Source organism: Thamnophis elegans, chromosome Z, assembly GCF_009769535.1.
Source record: "Thamnophis elegans isolate rThaEle1 chromosome Z, rThaEle1.pri, whole genome shotgun sequence".
Lineage (NCBI taxonomy): Eukaryota > Metazoa > Chordata > Lepidosauria > Squamata > Colubridae > Thamnophis > Thamnophis elegans.
In genome coordinates, this window is record NC_045558.1 from 27,210,570 (window position 1) to 27,237,766 (window position 27,197).

The following is a 27,197-nucleotide window of genomic DNA, read 5'->3' on the forward strand; positions in this document are numbered from 1 at the left end:
GCTTAACCTGTATTTTTCCAGTAGTTTCCTAAGAACTAAAATAATGTTATGTTTAATAGTAAATAAAATAGAAAGGAATCAATTCCTTACTATAAATGGGAAAATTTATGCAGACTAGATGGTCTGAGTAATATAAAGGCTAAGAGGCATCTGGAGACAGTGCTCTCTTGTGAGACACTCACCAATATATATTCATTTCTAGCATGGATGAATCCAGGTTTGTGGATTTTCTAGATAAATGCTCCTCTAATGATCTCTTTGTCTGCCAACAGATGCAATAGCAGCTCATGAAGTTGTAGATGACGTTTAATTTTAGCTATTGTCACGACACATTAGAAATGTGTGGGGGCCTTGGTTGCAAGGTTGAGTGTAGCTTCTTGGCTGTTTAACCACTCTGAAGTCTCCTTCAGGGGTGAAAATTCACCAGGTTCTGACAGGTTCTGGAGAACTGATAGTGGAAATTTTGAGTAGTTCAGAGAACTGGCAAATACCACCTCTGGCTGGCTCCAGAATGGGAAGGGAATGGAGATTTCACAGTATTCTCCCCCTGCCACATCCATTAAGCCATGCCCACAGAACCAGTAATAAAATTTTGAAAATCACCACTGGTTCCCTTCCTCTGCTCACATTCAACCATTTCTTTCTCTTGCTTAGGACTTGGAACGATATAAACTGTGGCTACCCATGTTCTTTCATATGTGAAAGACATAACAACTCAGTCAATGCAACTGTTGCTCCCACACCACCTTCCATTAAAGGAGGATGCCCTGAATCTTGGCTTTTGTTTGAAAACAAGGTGTAGTAATTATTATTATTATTTTTAAAAGAATCACTCCAAGAAACAAAAAGATAACAGAAGAGAGGGACTTTCTGTGGAGTATCTTTTAGACAATTAAAATAAATGCCTTGATACGATGGCATCAGAGAGGAATTTTGTGCATATGTACATAAAATAAAGGTAAACTCTCATCAGGCTTACAATGAGAACACATGACCAGAGGAACTATTCTATTTTATATTGAAACTACATTAGCAGATCTTGCAAATCGTGAAAGTACAATTCTTTTATTATCACCTTTCTGAATAAGAACCTTACATGCCTCTTGCTCTGCCCACTATTCAGCTATAGCCATGTTGTCGGACAGTTGCCTAGGTAGCATCTCTACACACACACACACAAAGAGAGAGAGAGAGAGAGAGAGGAGAGAGATGAGGAGAGAGAGAGAGAGAGAGAAATACTGTAGATAGGTAGGAAGAGAACAAGAGAGAATAGGTAGGTAGATGTTTCCAGGTGTATTTATCCATTTGCTGGAGAAGGAAATCGCTGACAAACTGCAGCACCTAAGACTTTGTTCCTGCTGGCACAGCACTTGATCAATGTTTCCCAAGGGCTTTCGCACATATCATTCATTACAAGGCCCCTTCACATTAAACTTGAGTCCCAATGTCATTCACAAAGTAACAGTCACATAGTTGGAAGATATTTGCTATTTCTTGAAATGGCAGAAGCAGTGAACATTATCATCCTGCAAGCTCAGTCCATTTTATTCATGTGTGCACCATTGCAACGCATAAATAAAAATGGATAGGGCTTGCCTATAGAGACTACTTCTATTGGTTTGGTTCTCTTTGCTCCTCTGTCCATCGGTACCCATATCAGTTCCTGCAGTTTCTTTGGCAACAATAAGGAAACATATTGCCCAAGTGGTTTTCTGGAATATTTTTTGATTTCCCAATAGAGCATGGGTGTCATGCTGCCGTCATGTGATCTTTCTGAATATTTTTTTCCTTTCGTGGAGCTGGGGTGGGCCTGGTCTGTGTGTGACACATCCAGCCATGGGCCACCAGTTTGACACCTCTTCAATAGAGGGTACCTGTCATTTACCCAAAAGATCCAATTTTTCAAAAATCAGTCAATTAGTTAATTTTAAAATATGTAATCAATTTAGTATAATGATTAAGATCTGGTTTAGGAATCAGAAGACTGAGTTATAATTTTTCCCTTAGGCATGAAAGCTGGTTATATGACTTTGGGCCAGTTCCTCTTTCCCAGCCCAATCCACCTCATAGGATTGTTGTGGGTAAATAAGAGGAGAAGGAGTAATATGAATATTCTCCACTTGAGTTAGTTATAAACTAAGGTGGGATAAAATCTAATCATTAATCAAGAATTAGATGCTGCCCAAAATTGAGGTGAATGTACTTAGAAAAGCACTTGTAAGATTGCTGTCTTTTGCAACCACTGCTCTCTAAAAGACCCACCCAGCTGAGATCTGTGTGGTCTCCATCTTGATAACTTGGCTTCCCCCACAGGCTTTGGATAAAAAGAATGGCAAAATGGGTAATGTGTTGACTTCTAACTGCTTTTGCTTTTTTCCTGGATGTTTGAATTTTAAATTGTATTTTATTGTTTTTTATTTTCTGTGACCATATACATTTCTAAAAAAATTAATAATGAAGTAAACGTTTAACTTTATTTGTCTCTATCCTTGCATTTGGATTTTTTTTTTTTTTAAAAAAGTGCTATAAATTTTTTGGACTTAATCAAGACGACCAAAAAAATTGGAAAAATGCACGGAAAGATTGTCAGAAGGAAGAATTTGGAGGAAACCTGGTTTCAATACTCAATAAAAGGATTCAAGGTATATAAGCACCGTATCAATAAAAGTTTACTTATTTATGAAATTTTACATAATCTTTGGGGTGATTATGTTTTATGGGATAAATATGCCATTGATGAAACCACCTGACTCCTTCTATGGAGGTTACAAAACTAGTTTGAACCCAGAAGTTTAAATGAGAAGTTATAATACCTTAATTCATATTTTCTCCTTTATTGCTATTGCTAGAACAACTGTTTTCTTCCTCCTTGATTTTCTTACTATTACATAGACATAATGGTAAACCTATTTGCCCCAAAGCAAATATAGTTATAAAAGTCATTTTTCATCTTTAAGATAAAATGGAAAATTGTGATTTGATAGAAATTACAGAAGAAAGTTTCAGATGTTCCCTTTCATACTAAAAACAAAGGAGGAGGGAGGGGACGTACCTGCTACATATATTTATAAGAGATGTGAAAAGCCTTTGCTTTGCTTTGGATCTTCTCTGTTGGCTATTCATGCTAAGACATCTAAGAACAGTCCTGAAAAAAACATGACTGCTTTAACAATTTGAAAAAACAGATGCTTTAAATGTGCTATTGAACAGTCAAACGCATCAGTTTCCAAGTATTTACACAGCCATAATATTTACAGATTTTTGCAGCCATAAAATGTGTAAATCATTTAGAGCAGCTTCTGTAATTAAAGTACTATACATATTGATAACACACCCACACATTTGTTTTATGATTCAGTTGTATTGCTCTAGGATGGCTAATCTTTTTGTCATTGCATGCCAAAGCGCACCTGCACCCTTGTACCCATAATGCAATGCACACACAACCCTGTGCGCCCTACACACATGCACATGAGACTCCCTGTGCCCCATTTTGGGCCTAGTATGCCTACCTGCAGACTCCTGGGACCAAAAATGGGCTGCAAGGGAGGGTGCCACTCTTCCCCCCATGCATGTGCATGTGACCCCCACCCCGTGCATGCAAGCACATCTCCTGCATGCACCCCACCCCTGCACATGTGCAACAGAGATCCAAAATCAGCAGGCCACTGGGAAGTACATGTACATGTGTGATGAAGGCTGAGCTGGGGCAATGACTTGCATGCCCGCAGGGAGGGTTCTGCATGCCACCTGTGGTTACCATAGATTCGCCATCACAGCTCTAGGATCAAAGGGAGATTAAAATATTTTAATCAATACATAAAAAAATGTGCTGTTCTACAAATTATAAAGCTTGAACTCACTTGTGTTAATAATGGAAAATTACTGTATTTTAAAGAAGCATCTCAGTGGAATTATAACATTCAAGGTGTTATTTCTCACAATTTCTAGGTACATTTCCAAACCAAATTTCAAACTTCAGTAACTTTTATTTCACATATTCATTATGCATTTATTAAGTCTACTTTTCAACATGTTTTAGTTCATTTCATAATTTTCTATTTAATGAAGTATTTGCTTTTGGCTTCATGCTGTCCCAAATGTTAGGTATGTTTACTTTTTCTGCTCACAATCTTCTTTCATTACTTTTTCTTTTAGCCTTTCTCACCTACCATTTTATAACTTCCAAAGTGATGTATGGATAGGACTAAATGACATCAATGAGGATCAAATGTACCTCTGGACAAATGGAAGAGCAGTTAGTTACACAAACTGGGAAAAAGGATTCCCACTGAGCTATGGACCAAACAGTGTAGGTATTTGACTAAATTTGGAAATTTCTCCTTGTTTTGTCTTTTCCCCTCTCAACTTTTGTTATATGAGTCTGAAATTAGAATCACATGAATAGAAGAAAAAAGCAACACGAGTAGGCAAAATAATTTAATGGAGAACTGTGAGTGGTAATTGGTTTGTTTTTATTTGGTTTAGGTTTGAAGGCAGATGTTCTCTTATATACGCAGAGGAGCACACATAAGATACTCCTTTACAGTTTCCAAAACTAGATGCCATGATATAAAAAAGATGTTAAGACTCTAGGAAGAGTGCAGAGAACAGTAACAAAGATGATTATGGGACTGGAGTGGAGGCAAAAATAAAATAAAGAACAGGTGCTGGAACTGGGTATGTCTAGTCCAGGGGTCAGCAACCTTAACACTCAAAGAGCCACAAAGGTCCTAAATGAAAGCCCCCACCTTTCAATTCTGGAGCCAACTGAAAGTGCAGTTCCCTCATCATAGAATCTCCTCCTAGTGCAGCATCCTTTTTCCTCTACCTGTCCTAACCAAAGCCCTATCAGTTGTGGAGCTGACTAGTGACAGGGAGCCACAGCAGGGGATGAAAGAGCCACATGCAGCTCCAGAGCCACAGGTTGCTGACCCCTGGTCTAATCTGATGAAAGAAAGACTAGGGGTGACATGATAGCAGTGTTCTGATATCTCAGGGCTGCAACAAAGAAGAGGAAGTCCAACTATTCTCCAAAGCACCTGAGGGCAGAACAAGAAGCAATGGGTGGAAACTAATCAAGGAGAGAAGCAACTTAGAACTAAGGAGAAATTTCCTGACAGTTAGAACAATTAATTAGTGGAAAAGCTTGCCTCCAGAAGTTGTAAATGCTCCAACACTGGAAGTTTTTAACAAGAGATTGGATAACCATTTGTCTGAAATGGTATAGAGTTTCCTGCCTAAGCAGGGAATGGACTAGAAGACCTCCAAGATCCCTTCCAATTCTGTTATTCTATTATATTCTATTCTATTCTGTGTGTCACTTCTCAGGATTGTGCTGCAAGGGCAACTATGCAATCACAGAAAAAAATATGACTGCTTTAAAGAGCTGCAGACAGGGCCTATGTTAGCATCCCATGCCGTCTGAAGCACCTTTTAGCTTGATTGCACATCTCTATCAGTAGAATAAATCAGCAGAGGCAATATTGAAAATCAAATTTCAAGGTACTTCCTTTGAGAAGCCAGTGCTCCTCAACCTTGTCAACTGTAAGAAGTGTCAGTTTCAACTCCCAGAATCCGCTAGCCATTTGCTGATCTAAACAATCAGCTAGCAGGAACAAGTGAGTGAGTATCCTGCCAACTGGACAAAACAATTAAGGATAGCAACTGGGCAAGTGACCGTTCTGATTGTTACTCACGCAAATGTTGATCTTGACTAATGCCCTCTGTCAAGAAAACAAATAGACTACCGGTGAATTGCATTGATACATAGCAGGTTTCGTAATAAGATAGCATACAGAATAAGAGCAGCGATTAGAGCTGATATTTCCTTATTCTATCTCAGATCTTGACAAATACATCCAATTACTGTATGTTTCCAGGAGCATTCTGTGGAACTACCCCTGGCTTTTGATTGGGGAGTGGGTGGGTGGGATTTACTATTTACAGCACCCAGTTGATTAGTGACTTCATGGGCATGTGACATTCTTGCTTTCCATATTGCCAGAAATTGTGGTGACTCATTCTGTGCAGGAGTTTCATGATTTATGGCCACAATTGGAACCAGAATTCCATTGCTAAGTAAGGTGATTGTTAAATGAATCATGTCCAATTTTAAAAACTTTTTAAATCAAGGCTGTTAAATAAATCACTGCAGTCATCACTAAGTGAATCTGCCTTACCTTACCCCATATTTTGGTTGACAGAAGCCTGCTGGAAAGGTTGAAAATGGTGATCACATGACTTCAGGATACTATAACAGTATAAATATATATTGATTACCATGTGTCCCAATCTGGATCATGTGACTGTTGGGATTGCTGCAATGGTTTTAAGGATTGTCCATAAGTTGGTTTTTTCACTGTTTTGTAATGAATGGTCACTGAACTAGTGGTTGTAAATTGAGGACTATAACCTTCTCTACCAACTACCATGGTATGGTATGATTGAAGGATTAAGGAGTTTATTCATACCGCTTTTAACATTTATTGTTTTCTTATAGGAAGATTGTATTGCAATGAAAGCATTGCCTTACAAAAGTGGGCTTATGGAAAAATAGTTATTGCTACTATAAGAAAGGGTACATATGCGAAACCAACGTCCGTGAGTATTTTGCAGAGTAATAATTAGGTGTTTTATTTTTTCACTAAGACATGCCTCTCCATTTGAAAAATAACTGAGAATCATAACGTTTGATTAATGCAATAATAAGGTCAAAATGTGTTATAAGTTCATGTAAAATTTCATCAGTCGCTAACTGCAAGCACTTCACTTATTTTGTGAATAGCAAGGATGGGCAGCCTTCAACCTGAGAGTGGATACTGTTCCAGAGAAGAGATGTGACCAGGGAGAATTTTCTTTTATATCAGAGGTGTCAAACACATGGCCCGTTGGCCAGATGCGTCACACGCTGGTCACCCCCCATGCCTGGTTTAGTGAAATGGGGAAAAGTTGCGATACATCACATGATGACACTGTGATGATGTGAGTTTGACACCCCTGTCCTATGATCCTTGGTGATGAGATGTTGCATAGGACAGGCAGTCTAGTCTACCAGATCTTGCCAGTTAGGCAAACTTTTACTCAGAAGATGATCGTAAAGATACTTAAGTCCTGATTCACGCAGTGCTTTAAGAGTGACAATTACCATTTTGAATTGCACTTAGTAACTAGTGCATGTCTTAAAGCAAAGAGGTAACTGAGTTAAACCCATTACTTAAGCTGCTGTAGTTGGGACTAACTGTAACTTCTGAGTGATCTTCAAGGTCAGTCCCATGCAGAATGAATTGCATTAGTCCAGCTAAGAAGTATGGAGGTATCACATTTATTACCCAGTCATGAAATTAAAAAACAGCAACAACAACAGGGAGCAGTGGGTTCTTCAAGGGGGGCTGTCTGTTTTGACCCTGAAATAAAAAACACATTTCCCATTTTATGCCCAACTTTCCCAAAACAAGTATCATTTTACCCCAAATATCATTTCCACTGTATGTCTAAAAACAGGTTTTCTCATTTTGCATTTTATGTCTTCATAGTTTTGAAAAGAGACTTACAATGTTCTTTTTCTTTTGTAGACCCCAAATTCTTTTGTTCCATCCACCACCCCAGAGCAACGTCTCCGTTATAGAAATAGCAGCTACTTCGTCATTGAAGCCAAAATGACATGGGAAGAAGCAAAAAAAAGTTGTGAAAGGAGAGACTCAAGTCTTGCTAGCATTTTAGATCCCTTTGGCCTCTCATATATCTGGCTAAGATTACTAAACAAAAAAGGATTGTATGGCTTGGCCTCAACAGTAATCTGGTAAATGCAAATTCTATTGGTCCTAAAGTTCCATCTATTCATATTCTTTTTGTTTGTTATTGTGGAGCATTCAAGAATATGCGGTTAATTTTGGGCGGTACTTGTTCCATTCAGTGGAAATGAAAATTAGAAAACTATCATAAATTAATGAAATGACTACGGTATTTGCTACAGATCAATATAATATGACTTGCTCTCCCAGACTAAAGTCTGAATTCACACATACCGATATTTACTTATTTATTTGTTGATTTGATTCGATTTCTATTGCGACCCATTTCAGCAAATGACTCTGGATGGCTCACAGTTCAGAAATGTATATTACAGTTAAAATTAGAAAAAAATGTTTTAAAAGAACAAAAACAGTAAAAACCATTAAAACACTAAAAACATAAAGATTTCTAATTCAAGTTCATTCAAAGCAAAACTATGGCCTGTTAACAATATAGCCAGGAGGCAGGGCTCACGAACAGACTCAAGTCTTTCAAACTTTGCAGAAGGCTAACAGAGTTGGCGACATTCTGATATCCAGACGGAAGAGCAACAGGGGCTGCTGCAGAAAAAAACTGATCCTCTAGTCCCCATCAGCTGATATTTTTTGGATGATGGATCTGCAGCATGCCTATTCTTTGATCTAATTGGACAGATAGAAACTCTTGGAAAAAGATGTTCTTCAGGTTCCATGGTCCTAAACTATGTAGGGCTTAATTGGTAATTACCAGCACTTTGAATTCCACCCTGAAAATATTGGTAATATGCCAGTATTTTTAATCATGTATTTGTTAAACACACTCTTAGTGGCCAGGTGCAACCATGTATATATAGCATGTGGATTCTCAGAACAAACCAAATAATGAAGTAAGCAAACCTTACCCTGAAGCAGTTCTTGTTCTTTCCATTGCTCAAAACTTTTAACCAAGTCAGAGTTTATTAATAAGCTAAACTTATTATGTGACTTCATGAGCATTTGGAAAAAATATTGGGAATTGGAATTTGAAATCAAAGACTTCTCTTGGTTCATGACAGCAAGCAGGAAGGATTGGGGCTCTTGTGAAATCATTTGTAAAAACCAACATTGCATTTACTTTACTATTTGTATTTCAAATTGGATTGCTGTTGTTACTGCAAGTAAAGACTAAATTCTGACAGGATCTATTTCCAGTGAAACAATAATGTAATATTCCTATAATCATGCCAGACTAATCTTATTGCATTCTTCGACAAAGTGACAAAGTTAGTGGACTAGAGGAATGCCGTCGATATAATTTGCTTGGACTTCAGCAAGACATTTGATAAAGTGGACCATAACCTACTACTAGATAAAGTGAAAAAATGTGGATTAGACAGCATCACCACCAGATGGATTTGTAACTGGCTGGCCAACCACACTCAACGTGTAGTCCTCAATGGAATTGTATCTACATGGAGGGAGGTATGCAGTGGAGTACCCCAAGACTCTGTTTTAGGCCCAGTACTCTTCACATCTCCATCAATGATCTGGATGAGGAGATAAATGGGAACTCATCAAATCTGCAGATGACACCAAGATGGCAGGAATAGCCAACACGCCAGAAGATAGGCTTAAGATACAGAAGGATCTTGACAAACTTGAACATTGAGTACTATCTAACAAAATGAAATTCAATGGTGAAAAGAGTAAGGTTCTACATTTAGGCAATAAAAATGAAATGCACAGGTACAGTATAGGTGGTACCTTGCTCAATAGTAGTAACTGTGAGAGGGATCTTGGAATCCTAGTGTACAACCATTTAAATATGAGCCAGCAGTGTGGTGCAGCTGCCAAAGAAGCCAACACAGTTCTAGGCTGCATAAACAGAGGGATAGAATCAAGATCATGTGAAGTATTAATACCACTTTATAATGCCTTGTAAGGCCACACTTGGAATACTGCATTCAGTTTTGGTCGCCATGATGTAAAAAGATGTGGAGACTCTAGAAAGAGTGCAGAGCAGAGCAACAAAGATGATTAGGCGTCTGGAGACTAAAATATATGAGGAACAGTTGCAGGAACTGGGTATGTCTAGTTTGAGGAAAAGAAGGACTAGGGGGTGACATGATAGTGGTGTTCCAATATCTCAGGGGTTGCCACAAAGAAGAGGGAGTTAAACTATTCTCCAAGGCACCTGAGGGTAGAACAAGAAGCAATGGGTGGAAACTAATCAAGGAGAGAAGCAACTTAGAACTGAGGAGAAATTTCCTGACAGTTAGAACAATTAATCAATGGAACAGCTTGCCTCCAGAAGTTGTGTATACCCTAATACTGGAAGTCTTTAAGAAGATGTTGGATATCATTTGTCAGAGGAAGAAAGGAGGGGGGAAGCTATAAAGAAGACTCATTTAAAGAGACAGAGTGCAGAAGGAATGGAAAATCCACCCTTGAGAATTAAAGTTAATTTGGAAAATTTTACAAGCCCAGGACAACATTATTATTTCATCAATGGCATTCAGAGTCCAAAGGTGCCAAAATATCTTTGTCTGGATTTGATTATGAAAACATTTGGTAAATTTATCCAACGCGTGGCAATTGGCTGGAGAAGATCTTGCTATTGGAGAGACACTGGCTGATAGATGGAAGAATGTAATTTAAAAAATGACTGATATGGATAGTAATATATATAATTTGGAACTGGCTGATAGATTGAAGAATACAATTGAAAACTAGTTAAATCTAATTGCTTTTTCTTGTAACAGATATAGTTGAATAATAATTGATATTGATAGTAATGTATAATGTGGAGTTGATATGATAACTAACAATTGGAAGATTATACATAAAGAGTATTAACTACAATAATTATCACTATTAAAAAACTAAATAAAATACATACAATCAAATGTTAATCAATACTGGAAATGTTATGATATATGATATATTAAATATTATGGATGTCCAGCTAAAATAGGATATGAGGATTTGATGATAATAGAGGATTTTACAAATAAGTAAATGAAATGTCATGTGTTATGGATTAATTATGTAATGCATAGCTAAGGATGAGGGATGTTTAAATAACCATAGGTAATTAAAACTGGAGGTATAATGATGTTGATATGGTAAATATTCGAGTTGAGATATTTGAATTAATATGAGTTAATGGAAGAGAAGCACCAAAGCATGTTGTAACCAGTTGATATACTTCTTTTTTTTTCTTATGATAGACACCTGTGTTCTGTTTTGTTTTCCTGCCTTGTCTCTTGTCGTTTTTGTCTTTCTTTGTATTTTTATTTTTTATTTTTATTTTTATTTTTATCTGTCCTTTTTCTTTTTCTTTTTTGATTTTTACCTCTCCCACTGGTGTGGGCAGGGATTGTTCAAGATTATTACTTTCATCAATATTCCTAAATAATAATTACAGTTAAATGAAAATGGATATATAATAATGCTTTAGTTATGAGTTATGTTGATTGACTGTGGAGGAGATGTACCAAACTTATCTGTAATTGATTGATACATTTTCTACAGATGTAAAGAAAGATGTGTACCTGTTTTAAACTAAAATTAAAAAAACATTTATTAAAAAAAAGAAGATGTTGGATAATCATTTGTCTGAAATGATATAGGGTTTCCTGCCTAGGCAGGGGTTTGGACTAGAAAGAAAACCCTCAAGGTCCCTTCCAACTCTGCTATTGTATTGTATTGTAATCCTAGAACAGCCCAACATGCTCAGATTAGTGTATCTCATAAGAAACATGTCATTCAATGTGTGTTTTTGTTGGTTTGTTTTTAGACTAGTGGGCAATACATATGGATTGATAAATTCAGGATGAAGTATACTAATTGGGCCGCAAATGAACCAAAACAAAAATTAGGCTGCGTTTTCATGGACTTGGATGGGACCTGGAAGACCGACTCATGCAACATAAAGTATTTTCCTCTTTGCAAATATCCCAAAGGTAAGTTAAAGGATAGCTCAATGTTTTTCTTAATGGTTTCATATTCAGACTAAAGCACTTTTCCCTAACCTTAGCATCTTGTAGGTATGTTGGAGTACCACAAATTGGAATAGCAATAGTGCTTAGACTTATATATTAGTTCACAGTGCTTTACAGTCCTCTCTAAGTGGTTTACAAGGTCAGCATATTGCCCCCAATAATCTGTGTCTTCATTTTATCAACCACTGAAGGATGGAAAGCTGAGTCAATCTTGACTCAGAATAATTTAGAAACAGTGGCATAGACATCTAGATTACGTTTTACAGGGGATATACCTCCATTTAAGCTGTGGCGTTTTGCACAGAGGTCATTTTTAAAGACTATTATAGACTGGACATAGTAAAATATTCCTGAACTACATGCCGAGCAGTCTTTGTCAGCATGAATAATATTGATGCTTGCTAAGAATTGTAATTCTGCAATGTGGGAAAGGGGGTGGAATTCCAAATTTTACTTCTCTGATGTAGGGGTATTCATGCTTGCAAAAACTTAAAAGAGATCACAGACTGAAGAGACTATTTGATGTGATAGTTGAAATGCAGCGTCTAGAAACCAGGAGACTGGGAGTTCTAGGCTCAAAAGCCAGATGTGTGACTTTGCACCAGTCACTCTCTCTCAGCCCGTTTCACCTTACAGTGTTGTTGTTGTGGGGAAAATACGAGGCATAAGTAGTATTAGATATGTTTGTCACTTAGAGCTGCCTAAAAAGTAATAAAGGAAGGATAAAATTCTAATATGTAAAATAGATCAATAAATGCAACCTGTGTAGCTCAGATGATATTTAGGAGATGACCTGTCCCTTAAACCTTAACTGGATGAGAAGGCTTCTGCCTTTTATGCTAGTTAAGCCAGTTTCTGAATTATAACAGTTTAAGGAGGAAAGAGACTGGCAAATTTAGTCTGCCCTTTAAGTAGGTTGACTTTAAAAGACTACAATGGAACACAATTATTTTTCACATGCTGCATTCTTTCAGTTTTGTGATCTATATTTGGAGTCAATGATTGTGTGCCATAAAAGAGCATATTAGGAATAGTTGTACACCCTGCAGGGCATAGATCAGTGAGTGTATTTGTAGACGTGTGAAGATAGTGACCACAATGACCTAATTAAAGCTCTATCTCTATTTTCTTGTGTTGGTGCAAAATTAAAAAATAATTAACAGTAGCATTAAAAATGTAAAAAAGAACAAGGATGCTTACTAAAAACACTGTAGTTTTGACATAGTTTCTCATAATAATCTCTCAATAAATTAATAAAAATTAAAAATTGTATTGCTTTTTAAAAACAGTGTTTCCACCTACTTTACCACCTCAAGAACCAGGAATCTGCCCAATTGCAGTGGAGAAATCTTGGATTCCATTCCGTGGTCATTGCTATCATTTTGAAGCCTCATCAAAGATGAATTGGCCAAAGGCATCATTAGCTTGTTTGCAACTAGGTAAGTGTTCCCATTCACTAAATAATACCTGACTTTATTTTAAAGCAGAAGAAACAATTATTGAAGAAATACTAAGATTTGCAAATATTTAATAGAAAGGATGTGGATACCTTAGAACATAGAATAATAGGATGGAAAGGGATCTTAGAGGCCTTCTAGTCCCTACTTGAGAAGGAGACCTTATAAGTTCTGGACAAATGTCCAGGCTCTTCTTAAAACCCTCCAGTGATGGAGCATCCACAACTTTCAGAGAGAAGTCATTCAATTGATTAATTATTTTACTGTTGAGAAATTTCTAGTTAGTTCTAGGTTGGATCTCTAATCTTCCACCAATTACTTCTTGTCCTACTTTCAGGTATTTTAGAGAATAGGTCATTCCTGATTTCTCTGTGATAGATCCTCAAGTACTGGAAGAACTACGAAACTGCATAGTTGCAGTGAAACTAAGTTTACTTAAAGGGCAGACTAAACTACAGCTCATATCATCCCTAATCCTTCTTTTCAATAGATGAAGATACCTAGTTCTCTAAATTTTTCATTTTATGGTTTAGTCTCTAGACCCCTTATCATCTTTGTTGTTCTTTTCTACATCTTTTTAGGATCTCAACATTGTTTTTAAATTGCGGTAACCACAACTGGATGCAATATTCCAAATGTGGTCCCACCAGTGCAGTATAAAGTACTATTATCTTTTCATATGATCTTGAAACTGTCCCTCTATTGATGCAATCTAGGACTACTTTGCCTTTTTTATACCTGCAGCACACTGTTTGGTGGTGGGTTCCTACTGGTTCAGATCGGTTTGGCCAAACCGGTAGTGGTTTGGCAGCCTGGGTTGCTGGAACCGGCAGTGACCCAGGCCTGCCACACCCCTGAACCAGTTCCCTGGTTGCTGCCACCATCTTATTTTTCAGTTCTGTGCATGCTCAAAACAATTTCTATTGTAGAAACATAAAGATAAATTGCATGCAGTTAGAGTGGGTACTGAAGGAGTGGGGATTGAATACAAAATTAAGTGACCAATACAATAGAAATATGAAAGAAGAACAATGAGCAGGGTTGAGAGGAATGAATAAGATTGTAATCTCAAAACTTATAGTTTTTAATATGAGGTAAATGAATAAATGGGGAAGAAGAGGAAGCCCAAGAAATTTGTCAATGGAAAAAATTGATAAGATGCTTAGAAAGAGAACAATTTTAAAAAAGCAATTTATAAATTGCTGTGCAGAATCAGAGAAAGTAAGGATAGTTTGTAGAAATATAATATATAAGAATATACAATATAGCACTGAGAATTTACAGAAAACTAGAGTTAATTTCCCTCTTAATTCCTGCTTTAATTTCTTTTGTTTACCACTGCTTACTCTTTTTCTGCATTTTGCGCAATGTCTGAGAGAAAATAACATAGTGGTTATAGATGTATTATCATTTTTATCTTTTCATAACCAGTAAAAGTACTCTTAATTCTGCAAAATGGAATTAAGTGGTTTCTTTCTTGGTTGCTGAGAGACGCCGGCTTGACATTGTGTTCTTTATTTGAAAATTTAAGTGATTGGCTTGATCAGGACATCCATACATAAAAAAGTGGGGAATAAAAGAAAAACCATGTTTTGATGTTAAACAAATATTTTAATTAGCTACTCAACTTGTTATGGGTCAAAAAATTATTCAAGTAGTATTTTCTCTGAGCGTGTTTGATGGTTTTTTTTTTTTTTACAGATGCCTCTCTGGTTTCAGTAATGGATTCAGCTGAAGCAAACTTTCTAACAGAATTTACAGAAAATCTTGAAAGCAAATCCCAAGCATTTTGGATAGGAATGTTCAAAAACTTAAATGGTATATTTAATTTAAGTTTTAAGCTCAGTGCGGTTTGCATTGTGAATGTTTTATTATAATCACAGTTGAATTTTCTGGCAAATATCAAAGAAGTTTGATTGCTCCTTACAATTTTTCCTTGTAATATTAAGAAGAAAACAGAGAAAAATGGACATTGTAATGACTTCTAATTATAACTCAAAATATAACTCAAAAAGTTAAGAAAAAATAAGAAAGCATACTTGAGATATTTCACACAGTCATAGTCTAATGCTTCTCAAAATAAAATACATTATTAATTTATTTAGCTAACTGGCAGATGAGTCAGTGCCAGAGTATCAATGCAGAGGTGGGTTTTTTATAGTATCAGTCAGTAGGAATTTGTAGGTGGGGTATGCACGTATGCTTAAGTGTTTCATTGATTTGCTGGGAATTTGAGTCTACAGCTCACTTTCAATACATCACAGGGCATTTTGTTACATGTCCTGCTCTGAAAAAAAAAAATGCATCAAATACTAAATGCAAAATGAGTACATTTACCCATTAGGTTAAAGTAAAAGGACTTGGTTTTGGCTTGAAGGAACACATTCTATCTGCTCCCTAAAAGCTTTTAGAGTACCCTGAGAGTTTCCCCCAAAAGTAATTACGGTAATATAACTTTAATTATACATAAATTAACAATTAAACATTTAAAGTGGCAAGAGGGGGGGTTTATCATTTTTGTTGTTCTATATTGGGTTTTTATTTTTGTAGCTGCCTAGAGTCATTGAGTGCGTGGGCACCCATATAAATTTCTAAATAAATAAAACATAACATGACATCAAATTTATTTGTGTTATAGCCACTTGTTTTGTGATAAGCTCATACAAATGAGAAAATAGATACTATGTCATCATAACTGAAGGTCCACCATTGTATGTGATATGCTAAGTATGAAAGAGGCAGAGTTTGCGAAGTGATATTTCACTGTGTGCTGTCCATTGATACCTCTATGGATACCCATAGTTCATCCTCCCTTTTTTTGGACCTGGCCTACTAATGTTTTTGCATGTACCCTTGGCATATTATACAATACACAAAATAAGGACTTTGTCTGAAAAAAATATTTTGCCTTAGAGTAATGTATCAATCTAACTTTATGCTTTGTAATTTATGAATGGCTCTGTACATTATAAATTCAACAGTTTGACAAATTTAAATACATGGTTTAAAAAATTGGCACATGACTTTGTTCTGCCTAATTATTTAAGCCCGAAATGAACAAAAAAACCCAATCCTCATTTTATTAAATTGGCAAAAGAAAATAATATTTCAAAATGCTATATTCTATGTGGTCAGGAAAGAGTCTTCCTGCTTTATTTTTACAAGCAAATTAAAACAAATTTAAATTTCTAATAACTGCAGCATATAGCTATAGATAATGTACATGAGTGAATTTCTTTACTTTTGTTTAAATCTAGAGGTATTTTAATTGAATCAGGCACTTAATCATAAAATAGGCTAAGTATAAGTAAGTAAGTAAGTAAGTAAGTAAAGAAAGAAAAAAAGAAGGAAAGAGGGAATACATTGCTAGAGCTGATTATCTCAGTGTATTTTCTAACTCAACATTAGGTGATTGGTTATGGATTGACAATGCTGCTGTGAACTTTGTCAACTGGAACACCGAAGAACGTTCAAGTCAGAATGATGAACACTGTGTACAAATGTTTGCTTCAAATGGGGTTTGGAATAATGTTTATTGCAATTCATATCAGGGATATATTTGTAAAAAACCAAAAAGTAAGTAATGTGTTGTTATTTTTATTATTCTATTTAATCATTTTATTTGCTAGCTTTTCTCCATTTGGCCTTTTTGTTCACAACATAATTGAAAATGAGAAGGAGAAGGGAGCAAATCAGTGGTGTGATTCATTATTTATTTTTAGTACCGGTTCTGTGGTGGGGTGGCTTAGTGGGCATGGCTTGGTGGGCGTTGGCAGGGGAAGGTAACTGCAAAATCTCAATTTTCTCCAATCAGCTGGGATCAGGAGGCAGCGAATAGATGGGGAGCAGGGCCAGTCAGAGATGGTATTTACTGATTTTACAAACTAATCAAAATTTCCACTACTGGTTCTCTAGAAATGGTCAGAACCTGCTGAATACCACCCATGGAGCAATAGGATATAAGTATACATCAGCAACTATATGATGATATTTATCTTGAACTTGAATGAAATCAGTCTAGACAAAAAAATCCAGTTAATTCACCTAACCCAACCTCCAAACTGATTTTATGTGACCCTGTACTGGCAATAATAGATATCCATGGGAAGAGAAGAGAGAAAGAAAAGTCAGCACCTCTGAAATTTTGTAAAGGGATGAATCATAAGTCTCCTCAGAGGTTTCAAGCAAGAAGATTTATGGGGAGTCAATGATTTTTCACCTTACACTTAATGTTTTGATTGTGGTATGAATCCAGATATAGCATCCAAACTGGTGGCTGTTCAGCCTTTGCTTGAATATAAGAAGTGAAGGGGGAACTCCCCTTGGTAATTGGACCTATCTGAACTGTCTTGCTATTAGAATCAGAGGTGTTATTCATCAGGTTCTGATCAGTTCTGGAGAACTGGCTAGCGGAAATTTTGAGTAGTTCAGAGAACCAGTAAATACAACCCTCTAACTAGCCCCCTGCCCACATCTATTCTTTGCCTCCCGAGTCCCAGCTGATCAGGAGGGAACATAGATTTTCAGTATCTTCCTCTGCCAAGCCCACCAAGCCATGCCCCCACAGAACCGTTTTAGTAAAATTTTTGAGGTGACCACTGATTCGGACGTCTTTCTAATATTCCACCAGAATCTGCTTTCTGCTCTTTAATGCCATGGTTTTTTTTTTTTTTTTTTTTTGCCTAGCACCCTGGATGTGATTAAGGTCAGATTTCTTATTTCTTTTCCTCAAAGCTACACATTAGCAGCATCTCCCAGTATTAACAGACAAGCCAGATGGTGCAGAATGTAGTGGGAATTTTGCTTCCTATGAACTATATTTCTATGGTAAACCTGAACTGCATCTATCCTTTTGACTATTGTATTACCTTGTATTTATACAAAATTCAGTTTGTGATAATTGATAATTCCAATGATAGTTATGAAGAAACTGAATTTGTTCTGCCTATAAGCACTGAAATATAACGGACTCTAAACATAATATAATTCATAATATTTCTCTTCTTTTAAGTTGTTGCAACAGTACCTACTAAGAAGATATTAGAAAACAAAGGTAAGAATTTATATACAGTAAATAATTTTAAAACTCAATGTGAAACATATCTTTCTGTCACCTACTACCTGCCTTCCTTCCTTCCTTCCTGCCTGCCTGTCTGTCTTTCTCTCTCTTTCCCGTCTCTCATATATCTTAAATAATAATTTTATATTATTATATTTTCAAATCAATTTCTCAATTAGCTGATTCAATTTGAATATTAAGAAGTGGGACTGTTTTCGTTGCCTTTCTGAAAATACAGTGCCAGAGAAATGAATCTTTCAGTTCCTTCACCTGATGTATTTAGAAGTATTAAAACAAATATGTATCATTCCCAATTCACATGAGTTTTGATCTAATACTATCAGAGTGCACCAGTTAGAATATTGTTCATACTGTTGTCTTCTGGAGTCAGAACATCATCCAGCAATCTTAATTCTAATTTTCTGATGGGCAGGGAAATAACAAATCAGAGAACAACTTGCAATACCATCCATAATGAATTTTCCTAATCCTATTTATAATGCAAGTTCTCTCGAGGATAAACCCATGACATTCAGTGCAGAAGTTGCAGATAATTGGAGGGAAAGAAACAGAAATAAATAATTTCAGTGTCCAGGAACAAAACATTTATCCTTTTGGGAGAGGAGGAAAGAATAATTAAATGCCACTTAAGCACAGAAGCTGGGAAACAGGATCTAACTGAAGTTCTCACCAATGAATCCTTCAGGATTGGGCGGCACAGAAATTCAATAAATGAAATGAAATTAGATTCAGCTTCACTTTAAAGGCAGGGGGGAGCTTTTTCCTGTTTTAGGTAAAGCTGAGTCAAGGAAGAAACTTGGACCAAAGTGGGGGTCAGATAGATCTGGGGTCAGCTTCATATTGGTCTAATATGGTGATGTTTTAGTATTGATGTTACAGTATTGGACACAACAACCAAAGAAATGCATTCAAATGCACATGACTTCCAAGCTCACTGGATTCTTGTTTAGCTATCCCACAATGTTATTGAAAAAATAAATGGGGAGGAATGGTACTCACGCGGTCTTTGAAGGACTAGATCCAACTATGTTAAGAGGAATTTTCCTAAATGTTGTATTGTGATTATCCTGCATTTATTTACAGAATCAAGAAAGACAGATGTCATTCCTTCACCAACCCACAACAAAACTATCATTGTGGTGGTGCTAGTGATCCTCATTGTTTCCGGAGTGCTCTCACAAGTTTCTATTTTTATAAGAAAAGGAATCAGCATGGCTGATAGAGAACAATTTTGAGAATTCTTTTATTTTACTGGTGGAGCTTCTCCAACAACTAGCGATGGAATAGATCTGGTCATGAACATGGAGAAGAATGAACAGGCAACCAATTAGTCTGGCAACAATCTAAACTGTCTCTTGTTTAATAAACACTGAGTTCTGAAAGCACACTATCACATTCTAATTGTGAAATTGACAAAATAATTACAATGATCATATCTGTTTCAGCATTTTTGCTACATATTATACAGACACTAAGTAATGCAGCTGCTTTGCATTCAAAGTAACAATACTACCAATAGCTAAATGTTGGATAACAAAAGGCAACATGCAACATTTAAGTGAAGATCTATTCTCAAATTCATACTGCAGTTGGAGGAAAACATTGCAACCGCTAAATTTGATGGTATTTCTGGTACCGGGGGGAGAGTGGAGGGGGAGAGGAAAGAACAACAGAACTACATTACTGAGTCAGTAAGCTATATTCTAATGCTGAATTCGTGAAACAAAAATAATGGAATAATTTACGTGAACTTGAAGGGCTAATAACTAAGAGATATGAAAAAGTGTCTTGTCTGGAGAAGTATTGTAGTTGGTTCCTTCTATTCGCATCACTAAATTTGCCTTTGTCTAAATTATTCACAGGATTACATCATTTGATTATTGGATAGCAAGATTTAAATTCAATAATGAGTACATAGCAAATTTTGATATATTCCCTATTGGGAAAGCAGATCTAAGATTCTACTGAAATATTTAATTGCTTATTGTATGTGCTGTGCTCTTAAATCAGTAGCAAATTTGCAAATGCCAAATGTATCTAATATATATTCTGTAACATCATCATATGCTCAAATTGTTATTCAACAAGAAGCCTGCAATTGCATACCAAAGTATTGGCCTTATATTAGTATTACAGGAAGAATTTCAGATTAGATTCATATAGTTCAACTGGTAGAATTGGAAGGATCCCAAGGAACAACTAAGTTCCAGAGGATCATCTAATCTACCCTTTGTCCTACACAGGAAAATCAATTAGACCAATCTGAAGAGGTTAAATATCTTCTTAAAACCTCCAGAGATGGAAAATCAACAAAAACCTTTAATTTCCATTGGACCATCACAAAGTTTTAATTTCCATGAACATTATTTCTGGTTCTAGTTTTGGGGCAGTGCAAAATAGTTTGTGACTATCTTCTCTGTATGCTATGGTCAGTTACTACAATAAAATTAATTATGTAAATTTTCTCTTTGATATACTTTCATGTACAGTATTCAAACACAATTTTCCTTCTCCACCATCTTTTTTCCAGACTAGAAATTTCAATTCTTACACATATCTTGGTATGACTTGTCACCTTATTTGAGCTTGTTTTTAACTGCTAAACTTTGGGGGAAGCAGTCATTTCAGTGTCACTACATGACTGCATATTTCATGGATTGTAATTTTAATCATTTTAAAATGGCCTCAAATCTTTCAGATATCCTTGTATCAAATAGCTGAGAGATTTAGGCCATTAAAAAGTATTTTTCATTTTGGGGTTTATGCAGATGCATCTTAGATATGTTGCATTGTTGACTGCTTCTTTACATTTATTCCATGGTATTTCCACCTAAACCTTGCCAGAGGAAAAATGGAGAAGCATATGAGTTATATCCCTGATCTTGAACAAATCTTTGGAAACAAGGGTAGATATGATAGTAGATAGATAAGCAACAAATGTCCATAGCCTTGATCTTAAGGGTCTCATCTTACTTTCCAATCATCTGTCAGAATTTTGGGATATATGATCTGCTACTTCCATGTCTGCTACATTAGGACTATGCAGAGAAAAAGAAACTCTCCAAAAAGAAAGGAGAAGTGAAACCTAACTCTATCATATGGCATGTGATTTTAATACTGTAATTATTTCCACACATTATACATTCATTTTATATAATTTTAAAATTCATATGATGAAATAATTGACTGTTTCAATAACTCTGAAATTTTCCTTCTCCATTTGTATCAAAGTGTATTTGAAACTATTCACTGAAGCTTAGAATAACTCAGAGATATTTTAGTGCTTTGTATATCTAAAGAGGGACCATATGAAATGTACTGTTTTTCAAGCTGTAAATGTGCTCAATGTAAATGTTAAAGAGAGTTTAATGGATTCACCTCTCAAATATAAATGAACAAAAATATACTTAGATCATCTCTGCATTTTCTTACAATAAACAGCAACAGATCTGTATACTCCAAGTTGAATGCTGATTTTGTGAATTGAAACATATTTACAATAAAATTCACCTCCAAATGTGAAAACTTCCAAATTCTTAATCTCAGCATGCATATTATAATGTGAATATTGTTACTAAATATGACCTCTTTTACATTTTTAATCTATTTACAAACTTCCATTAATCAGAAGAGTCATTTGATGAAGGGAATCTAAATAAGTTTTTATTTTTGACACCCTGCCTTGATAACTATCAATCTTTTGGTCCCAAGCAACATTAATGGGTTAACTTAACTTACTGTGTAATTTTTTCTTTAAGTGGAACATGGGACATTTTTTTAAAACACCAGCCTAGAGTATTATTAACTTTACAAAGCAGTCTCTGGGCTTATCAGCATTCTCAGAATCCAGGTTTGAGCATTAATGATGTGTTCAAGGTATTCAAGTACAGATGGGAAGAGAATATTCTAGTACTTGCTTTTGAACCTCCTTCCACCTCTTCTCCCTGCACATATGAGAATTTCAGAAGTTGAACTTATTCAGCTGGACTTCTCAATAAAATTTGTACTATTGCACAGAAGACCTATATAGGCAGTTCACATAACTACAGTTGAGTCCAAATTTACAGTTGCTAAGCAAGACAGTTATGTATGGTTTGCCCCATTTGACACAGTTAAGTGTATCATTGCAGTTGTTAAATGAATAATTTGACTATTAAGCAAATCTGATTTCCCCATTGACTTTGCTTATCAGAAGCTGGTTGGGAAAGTTAAAATTGTGATCAAATGACCCCTGGCAATTCAACCATTATAAATACATGCCAGTTGCCAAATGTCAACCACATTACCATGGGATGCTGCAATGGTTGTAAGTGTAAGTCACTTTTTCATTTTTTGTTGTAAACTTCAAACTGTCACTAAATGATTGATAGTAGGATGGGGATGACTACCTGTATCTATGTTATCAATAACATGGACACCTTAGATTATACAGATGAATTTGAAAGGAGGAAGTGCAGATTCTGTCTCACAATGATCTCCACTTGCATGATCAGTCTTATTGTCAGAATCCCAATGAGTGTGAAGTGTTATTATGCAATGTCAAAAATATGAATGAAAACTTATGGAAGAATGTTCTGTTCTTCCTCCTCCCGCATCAGCAATTTATTTTTGTCAAAAAAATAGTTCCCTATCTACAGTAAAATCCATGATGATCACTTTCTACAGTCCACATCCTTTACAATCACTTCCTGTCCTACTCATTTCTGAATTCTGAGAATGATTGCTGAAGGGGTTTGTCTTCACCAAGCTAGACCTAGTGGGAAAGTACTTACAAGTTGATTCTCTTGAAAGAGGGATACTTATATTTAACTGTTTCTGATTCTTGCCATACAAAATGTTATCATAAAGCAATACTGTTCTGCTGGCAATATGTTTATATCTAAAATATTTATGAATCACAGTTTTGTAACTTCTGGAGTAGCGCACTTCTTGATAACTTATTTAAAAGCAATTCTAATTTATTTTGATTCTTCATATAATCAAACCTGGGAATTCTTCAATGCCATCTGGGGAATTCTGGGACTGACAATTCACATATCTTAAAGTTGCTGAGGTTGAGAAATTTGCTTTTGGTTTCTGCATTAGAGCCAGTGGTGGGATTCAGCCAATTCGCACATATTCAGGAGATGGGAGGACAGGGAGAATTACATTGTAACAGCTAAGGCAAAGCACCATCGACTTGAGTGACATTGAGTTGGCCATGCCCACCCACATTACATGACCACCGAGCCCTGCCTACCCAGTTGGTCATTAGAGCAGAGAACCAGTTATTAAATATTTGAATCCACCCCTGATTAGAGCACTTGACTGTCAAGTACCTTCTGAAAAATTCAAATGGATTCAAATAAATACAATCCATTTTGTCTCGAGAGTACTTCACAGCATTCCGAAAGATAAATGGTTTCTCTTAGACTGGGTCAATCTTTATCTTGTCTAATTCCTAACTTGGCAGCATTGATTGTACCACTGATTTATGTCACTAATTTTTAAGTTGGACTCATTCACTTTTTCAATAGGTCTTGCATTATCTTGATTCCACCTATCCCTTTGTGGGGCTTATTTTGACTAAGGTGCTTTATTTTGATTTTTTCCCCCAATCCCTTTCCATAGTTTCAGTCAACCTCCTGTCCTCCAAATTCGCTTTTGGCAACTGCTATGAGACAGTAATGGTAACGCGGTGGCTCAGTGGCTAAGACGCTGAGCTTGTTGATCAGAAAGTCGGCAGTTCAGCAGTTTGAATTCCTAGTGCCATGTAATGGAATGACCTCCCATTACTTGTCCCAGCTTCTGCCAACCTAGCAATTTGAAAGCATGTACAAAATGCAAATAGAAAATAGGCATTTCATTCTTACTCCCTCCAGGCCTTGGTGACGTTTTCACTCATCTTCAGTATTGCCTCCTGTAGAGAGTCCATTGTTACCTCCTGGCCTTGTGAAGTTGAGGCTGTCTATCTCCATCTGCCTGCCCTCAGGCGACTTTTCCCTCACCGGGATGGATAAAGGAGTTGCTGTTTGCTCCCTTTGGTTAAAGTTACTGTTCTTGTTGCCATTTAAGTTAATTCGGCTCTCCCCCTTTGAACTGTAAATCTAGTACCTTCTGGTTGCTGTTTAAGTAATTATACAGTACCGAAGGACAAGCAAGGTAGTTAAACTAGAGCAGAGCTATACAGTATAGAATCAAATAGTTCTGTAATATTTGGGAAGGGTTCCACTAGCTAGGGGAGAAAACGTTTCAGCGTGAAGGTCAGAGACGGGAGAGGCCAGAGCTTCTGAAAGTGTTTTAGAGCTCACCCATCAATCACTTCCTATTGTCAGCATAATATCATCCTTCTATTGTCTCTATCTGTAACTTGGCACTGCCTCATCAGCGTTTTAAAGTTGATTCAAACCCTCGCAACTCACAAGCCTTTTTCCCTTTTTTCCCATGAAGAGGGCAGATCCAGCCGACTGTCTTTCTCTTCTCCGTCTTGCCCACCGTTAATCCTCCAGATTTAGATATTCCAAAGGCTCAGTCCTTCTCTATCCGCTCCGCCACTCGGCTCCCTTAGATCTTTCCTGTCCATCTTTACTGGCCGCTTCAAATAAATGCACCACACACATATCCGTGTTCATAATAGTTAGGTTATTAATCTCTTCAAATTTAGGCTTTTAAGTCAAGGTCTTACGTTTGCCATCTTTCAATCCACAACGTTCCCTGCAGCTGTCTTTCCCTTCCTTGTTGAGGGCTGGCAGTCACGTCTTCTGGTCGGCCATTAATCAGACAACCTCTTTTGCATGCGATCTGAGGGAGCCTCTCGCTTCGTGGGGGGAGATAGCCTTTTCTCCCTCCGCTGCTCCGATGCTTCCCCTCTCCACAGGTCCTCGCACCTCGAAGGGACCTTGCCTACTACGGCCACGCTCGTGCAAAGACCGGGCGAACCGAGCAGAGGATATGTCGGCAGCTCGCTCCGGCGCGACGCCAACCGGAAGGTCTCGTGAATGCTTGAAGTTAAAAATAATATGGGAAAGATGAGGAGCGTATAGGGGCTATACAAATAGCGTTGTCAAGAAATGAACAGGAAATCCAAAATGTTAAGGAGAGAACGGAAATAGTGGAAAAAAGAATAGACAAAACAGAGGATAAACTGGAATCTATAAACACAAACCTGGCGGAGGCCATCCTTCACCTAGAATTAGAGCGATCAGCATCTTATCTGAGACTACAAACGTGGAGGAAGCCAGAGATGAAAATCTCCGGGAGTTGATGGAGAAATTTTGGGACTAGTTCTTGACAGGCCGAAAAACGAGGTCATTAACGAACTGGATGAAGTCTATAGAATCAATACAAGCTTTGCGCGATGCCATCGACTTCTGAGGGAGATTCATGTAAGGGTGCTGAGAAGACAACTGAGAGAGGACATTCTAAGCACAATAAGAGGGGACTCATTAACGTATAAAGGTAAGAAATTCTCATCTTAAAGCAGATTCCCCGGAGAGTTAGAGAGAAGAGAAGAAATATAACTTCCTCTCCTCACAATTAAACAGATATAGAATCCAGTTCCGATGGCTCCTTCCAGAAGGAATGTTAATAACATGGAGGGAAAAGAAGTACCGGATAGATTACCTTGGAGGAAAGCACAAGAATTCCAGGAACTTTACTAGCAGATGAAGAGAGGTTTAATAAAGAAGGAACCTTAAGAAGGAGGATATTACAACTGAAACTCAACTGGAGGGACGAGAGAGGGAGAGGTCAGAGAGCGAGAGAGATATGGCAGAGAAGATTCAAGAGCAAAGTCACCAATTGAGACAAGATCTAAAGGTGCCCTCAAAGCGAACAACTTGTAAAGGAATTGAGGAATGGGAAACGAATGTACTATCAGCAAATATAAATGGTCTTAACATAACTTTCAAAGAAAACGGTACTGTTGGATCTAGTGAAACAAAAGTTAGATGTAATCTGTCTTCAGGAAACCCACATTAAAGAGAAATATAATAATCTGTTGGAATGTCCAAAATTAGGTAAAACATTTTGCTCGTCAGCACAAACTAGAAAAGGGGAATTGTGATGTATATAAAGACATGGTTGAACCCCAAATTAATATATGCGATAAAGAGGGTAGAGTATTAATGGTGGAGATAATGAATGGTGGGAAAAAAATTTACTAGTTGGAATTTATGCTCCCAACCAAAAACAAGAAAGATTCTATGTAATCTATACAGAGGATAATGAAATAAAGTGGCAAACTATATGTATCTAGGGGACTTCAACGCAATAGTAGACGGTAAAATGGATTATAAGGGTATACACAAGAAAAGTACTAGAAGGAAACTACCAACTGCCTATGCAAATATGGTGAAGAATTAGACCTCTATGATGTCTGGCGAACAATGAATGAAAGATACAACAGTACACATTTTATTCTCAACCACATAATTCTTGGTCCCGTATCGATTATGGTCTGGTCAAACCCGGAACTACTCATGGATACTGTAAACATTGAAATAACAATGAACAAGTGGGCCGACCATCACCCAGTCTTATGGCAATGGAAAGGGAAGTCAAGGAATAAAAGCTAGGTGGACATTAAACCAGAACATATTACAATGAGAAACAATTTGTACAACTAATAGAAAAGGAACTGGGCTATTTTTTCAAAGAAAACGGTAAAGAGCAGACATCAAACACAAAACGTTTGGGATACGATGAAGGCAGTCGTGAGGGGAACATCAATAGCCTATATAACAAGAAGAAACAAAATGTATAGGGGGAAACTTAATACATTGAACAAAGAAATTAAGAGAGACCGAACTGCTGATTCAGAAAGAGGCAGACAATATTAGATACAGGGAAAAAGGAGAGTTAATCAAACACCAAATAAATTTGATCTCTCAAGAGGAAGTAGCACAAAACATTAAGAGAATGAAGC

General features: G+C 36.7%; 1 protein-coding gene across 1 annotated transcript in view; it reads left to right on the forward strand.

The window, feature by feature from the left end:
• MRC1 (mannose receptor C-type 1) overlaps positions 1 to 21,746 on the forward strand; it is a 69,336-nt gene extending 47,590 nt beyond the window's left edge. The window contains 16 exon segments of the mRNA XM_032235404.1: positions 658 to 796; positions 2,522 to 2,642; positions 4,159 to 4,176; positions 4,179 to 4,312; positions 6,503 to 6,540; positions 6,542 to 6,599; positions 7,575 to 7,746; positions 7,749 to 7,801; positions 11,551 to 11,716; positions 13,045 to 13,194; positions 14,914 to 15,030; positions 16,621 to 16,788; positions 18,224 to 18,265; positions 19,376 to 19,459; positions 19,462 to 19,507; positions 19,509 to 21,746. Of these exon segments, the coding sequence (XP_032091295.1) occupies positions 658 to 796; positions 2,522 to 2,642; positions 4,159 to 4,176; positions 4,179 to 4,312; positions 6,503 to 6,540; positions 6,542 to 6,599; positions 7,575 to 7,746; positions 7,749 to 7,801; positions 11,551 to 11,716; positions 13,045 to 13,194; positions 14,914 to 15,030; positions 16,621 to 16,788; positions 18,224 to 18,265; positions 19,376 to 19,459; positions 19,462 to 19,507; positions 19,509 to 19,623 (1,621 nt within the window). The 3' untranslated portion in view covers positions 19,624 to 21,746.
• The last annotated feature ends 5,451 nt before the right edge of the window (positions 21,747 to 27,197 follow it).